This window comes from Nicotiana attenuata, unplaced genomic scaffold (assembly GCF_001879085.1).
Source record: "Nicotiana attenuata strain UT unplaced genomic scaffold, NIATTr2, whole genome shotgun sequence".
NCBI classification, from domain to species: Eukaryota; Viridiplantae; Streptophyta; class Magnoliopsida; order Solanales; family Solanaceae; genus Nicotiana; species Nicotiana attenuata.
This window is the reverse complement of record NW_017671507.1, coordinates 74,261-78,872: the sequence shown is the minus strand read 5'-3', so window position 1 is coordinate 78,872 and position 4,612 is coordinate 74,261. Positions and strand designations below refer to the sequence as shown.

Below are 4,612 nucleotides of genomic sequence, written 5' to 3'. Positions count from 1 at the left end.
TTCCTGCTTAGCTTCTTCAATAACCTGTTTAGATACTCCATGGCTAATACAAACAAATAGGGAGACATTGGGTCCCCCTGTCTTAGCCCTTTTTTTTGCTTCAAATTTGTTGGTCATTCCTCCATTTACTACAAGAGAATAGCTTACTGTAGAGACACATTTCATAATCAGTGCTACCATTTTGTAAGGCACCCCAAACTCAAGTAGTACTGCCTTCAAAAACTCCCATTCTACTGAATCATAAGCCTTCCTGATGTCTACTTTGATCATGCATCTAGGGGACACTGCCTTTTGGGTATATCCTTTGATCAATTCATGTGCCATAATAACATTATCAAGAATATTTCTCCCTTCTATGAAAGCAGATTGGGAAGGCCCAACCAGATAGTCCACAACCAATTTAAGCCTATTTGTCAGAATCTTAGCAATGATCTTATACAATGTTGAGCAGCAAGCAATGGGCCTAAATTCTTTAACATAATTGGGATTCTTCACTTTTGGAATCAGTGTGACAGTTGTACAGTTTATATCTTTTAAAAGTTTGCCATTTTGAAAAAATTGTTGCACTGCCTCTGTAATTTCCTTTCCTACAATTGGCCAAAACTCTCTAAAGAATTCTGCAGGGTAGCCATCTATACCTGGTGCCTTGTCATTAGATAGATTCTGCACTACCTGGCTAATCTCCTCCTTTGTTACTGGAAGTAACAGTTGCTGCTGTTGGTTCAGTGTTAAACAAGGACCATCTCTCGCCACATTGATATCAATTCCTGGCAACTGTTCTGCTGCTGTACCCAATAGCTGCTGAAAGAATTGTGTGAATTCTTGTTGAATTTGCTGTGGATCAGTAATTCTCATCTGGTTTTTATTGTGGATACAACTCACCTTATTCCTTGCTTGTCTGGACTTCATATATGCATGGAAATACTTGGTATTGCAGTCCCCCAATTGGATCCAAGTTGCTCTTGATTTCTGCCTCAGTATCTGTTCTTGAATTGCCTCCCATTTCTCAATGCTCTCTAGGGATTTCTTTTCTTCATCAATCAACACTCTATTGAAGTGATCTTCATTCAACTTTCCTTGTATCACCTTCAAGTCTTCTCTCATTCGTTGTAGCTTCTGATCAACAGAGGAGTGCTCCTTATGTATGTCCCTGGTACATTGTTCAAGTTTCTTCAATTTGCTCCAAATAGAATACATAGTGCATCCTTTGATCTGTTGTCTCCAAATCCTCTGAACTGTTTCCTTGTACTCCTTTTGGTTCATCACTGTTGTTAGTAATCTATAAGGTCTTTTCACTTTGACTTTTACCACCTCAATGTCTACCATTATAGGCGTGTGGTCTGAGCAACCAGGTAACATGTATACTGCCTCCACTCCAGTGTAAGAATTGAATCACTCACTATTTCCAAAAGCCCAGTCTATATGACTATAGACTCTAACTTCTGCATCCCTTTTGTTACTCCATGAAAAGCTATTTCCTCTTTTGGTAATCCGTCCCACTCCAATGTCATCAATGAAGTCCTGAAAGTCAGCCATTTCTGATTGATGCACTGGTTGCCCATTTATCCTGTCATCCACACTTAACACACTGTTAAAGTCACCCATTATAAGCCAAGGACCATTATGTTGGACATTTCTCAAGCTCCTCCATAGTGATACTCGGTGTTGTATAGTATGCAGACCATACACGAATGTAATGTAGCTAGAAAATGTTGAATTCTTATCTTTCACCTGACAGTGAATCATTTGGTCTGTGCTTTTTAGAATTGTAACATGAACATTTATCTCTTTCCACATTATCCACATCCTTCCATTAGGTGCAAAGGCATAGTTATTCTCTACTTTCCACTCACCACCCATTTTCTTGTAGATTGCCTTTGATTTTTGCTGTTTCACTCTAGTTTCTAAGCAAGCTATCATATCTACTTTATTTATCCGCAAGAACTTCATTAATTCTCGCTGTTTATTGGACTTGTTCAGTCCTCTAATGTTCCAAGATACAATGATCATGGGGGGTTATGGTTACTTGAGCTGCTTCCCTGGTCCATTAGACCTATCCCATTTCTGGTTCCTTGCTTCTGTTGATTCCCATCTGATGGCTCCATTATAGTTAGTGCAGCAAATGCATTCCTTTTAGCCAACTCATCATAATTGATTTCACTATGTTTAATTCTATCAATTGATCCTTTTACAATTGCAACTTGCTTCCCTCTATTGTTCACCTGTACTTCCACCTCAGGTTGATCTATTGGTTCATCTTGCTGCTGAGTGGTTGTACTCCCCTCAATTACAGTTTTTGGTTGCCACCTCATTGTGGTTTTCTTCTTTCTTCTCCTTCTCTGCTTCTTTGGCCCTTATTCTTGTTGCACCTCCTTTTGACAATCCCCAGTCTTATGCCCAAATGAGTTACAGTCTAGACAGAATGTCGATTTCCATTCAAATTCCACATTCTGCAACCAACTTCTCCCATCTGGTATCTCAATATAGACTTCATCAGGCAAAGGCTGAGTTATGTCCATCTCCACAAGGACTCTAGCATAAGAAACTCTTTCACACGCAGCAGTTAGTTTGTCAGTGCATAAAGGTTTTCCTAATAGGCTAGCTATTCTCCCTAAGTTCTCCTCTGCCCAGCATTGAATTGGTAAACCAGGAAAATTGACCCAAATTGGAACAATTCTCATTGATTCATTCTGGATCTGGAAATTTGGATCCCAGTCCTTCAAAATCATAGGCTTACCATTGAACGTATAAGGGCCATTTTGCATTATTAGTTTTTTGTCCTCCATAGAGTCAAACTTAAAAATGAAGTACCCATCGTCGTGTAACAACACTGTTGGAGCTGTAACAGCATTCCAAACTCCATAGACAAACTTAAGCATTTCTTTGAACGACGGGTTGCCCCCTAGGACATAACCTATTAATGTAGTCTTCCATTTCTGGGTCTGCAATTCTATCTCCTTTGGATTTAGTTTGGCAATTTTCACGCCATTCTTCACCATCGGAGGATAGAATTTGAGTTGCATGCCCTGGTTTTGAACTCTGTTACCTTTAACAGCCTCGGCCATTGTTTGCTTTTGAGATCCAGCTGAGTAGGTAAGTTTTCTAGCCGCTGTAGTCATACCTGCCTCCATTGGTTGTACGTTGCCTTCCTCTTTTTCCGGTGGAGCTTGCATGATCGTAGGAGCACTTCCCATGCCTGGTAGCCAATGTAACAGTTGCATTGGAGCTAGTTTTTGTGGAATTCCGCTTTCAGGAGTTACTAATCTCGTCATATTTACAGTGTGGGGGAGCTTTTGGTGTAGGTCGGTTATGGTGGAAACCGGTGGCCTGCGATTGTCAGCTTCCTTGCTTAACAGTCACCAGAGTTTCTCTCTCTACATCCCCCCCTCTCAAAAACCCTCTAGAAGTCAGTATTACTAGTGGTAATGTTAATTTTAAAACTAAATTAATCTACATCCATACTATGTAAAATTGTAACTATAATTGATTTTTAAAAACTTTAAATAAACTAATGTACTTAAAACTTTGAAATAACTAAAAATTTGAAAAGTTGTCCTCAGTGAACTTCATTTCGAAATTTCAAAATTGTCAATGGCAGAGTTTATTCGGAATGAGATTAAGGTAGTGTTAACTTTTATTTGGTCTTGGATAAATATGTATTGAAGGAATGACTTAGAGTTAGGGAGGTTTCTTTCCCCCTCTTCGAAAAGTGGTTCTCTGCATTGTCTCTCTCCTTATTCCTTTATAGCAGTAGGGAAGATATAATAGTTGATGCTACGCTTGGGATAGGTTCCTCTTTGCTTAGCTTGGTCCAGACAGAAAGTAAGTTTCCACTCACTACCAAAGCGCCAATATTTTTACATAAGAAAAGGCTCACTTATCGTATTTATAATTTGATGACTTTTAAATGAACAAATAAATATTCTATGTACTTAAGTTACAAAGAACAAATTTCACATGCTAAAAATAGATATAAAAATATTTAAATAATTTTTTTAATGTTAGACTCAACCCGAACAAAAGAAAAGAAAACGAAAAGAGCATAACACGTTTTTAAACTTTTAATATCTTTTGTTATAAAGTAGCTTAACTTTATTTTTCTACATAAAATATTTATTTTATAATCTTGATAAACTAAAATTAGATTTTATTTTTGTATTGTCCAAAAAAATAATAAAAAACTAATTTATTCCTTACACGATGATTAACATAAAGTTTTTATACTTATTTATACCAACTGAAGGACTATGAAAAAACCACTTTGTCCAAAATTGACAATTAATTAAGTAATAGCTAATTTTATTTTTTGTATTATTATATATTATGAATATAACATTAGTAAAAGAGATTTTGCGTGAGATATAACAACATAACATATTTTATATTTTATATAATAATGGTAATAAAATCTCTAAACTCCAAATATTATATAACTAATTCAACTAAATTCATCATCTTTATATATTTTGAAGATATTGAATTCAACTATTGTATTAATATAATAACATTAATTTGATCATTTGAACAAACATTGCATTTAGTTTAACATCAATTGCTATTTTAATAATTTATTTTTTATATATTTTATACTAATTGATACGATGTACACGTG

At 36.1% G+C, this 4,612-nt stretch overlaps 1 protein-coding gene across 1 annotated transcript; it reads right to left on the bottom strand.

Moving 5' to 3' along the window:
- Window positions 1-2,354: 2,354 nt before the first annotated feature.
- LOC109208686 lies at window positions 2,355-3,272 on the bottom strand. The gene has a single exon (XM_019371827.1). The coding sequence runs from the start codon at window positions 3,270-3,272 to the stop codon at window positions 2,355-2,357; it is 918 nt and encodes a 305-aa protein (XP_019227372.1).
- Between the last annotated feature and the right edge of the window lie 1,340 nt (window positions 3,273-4,612).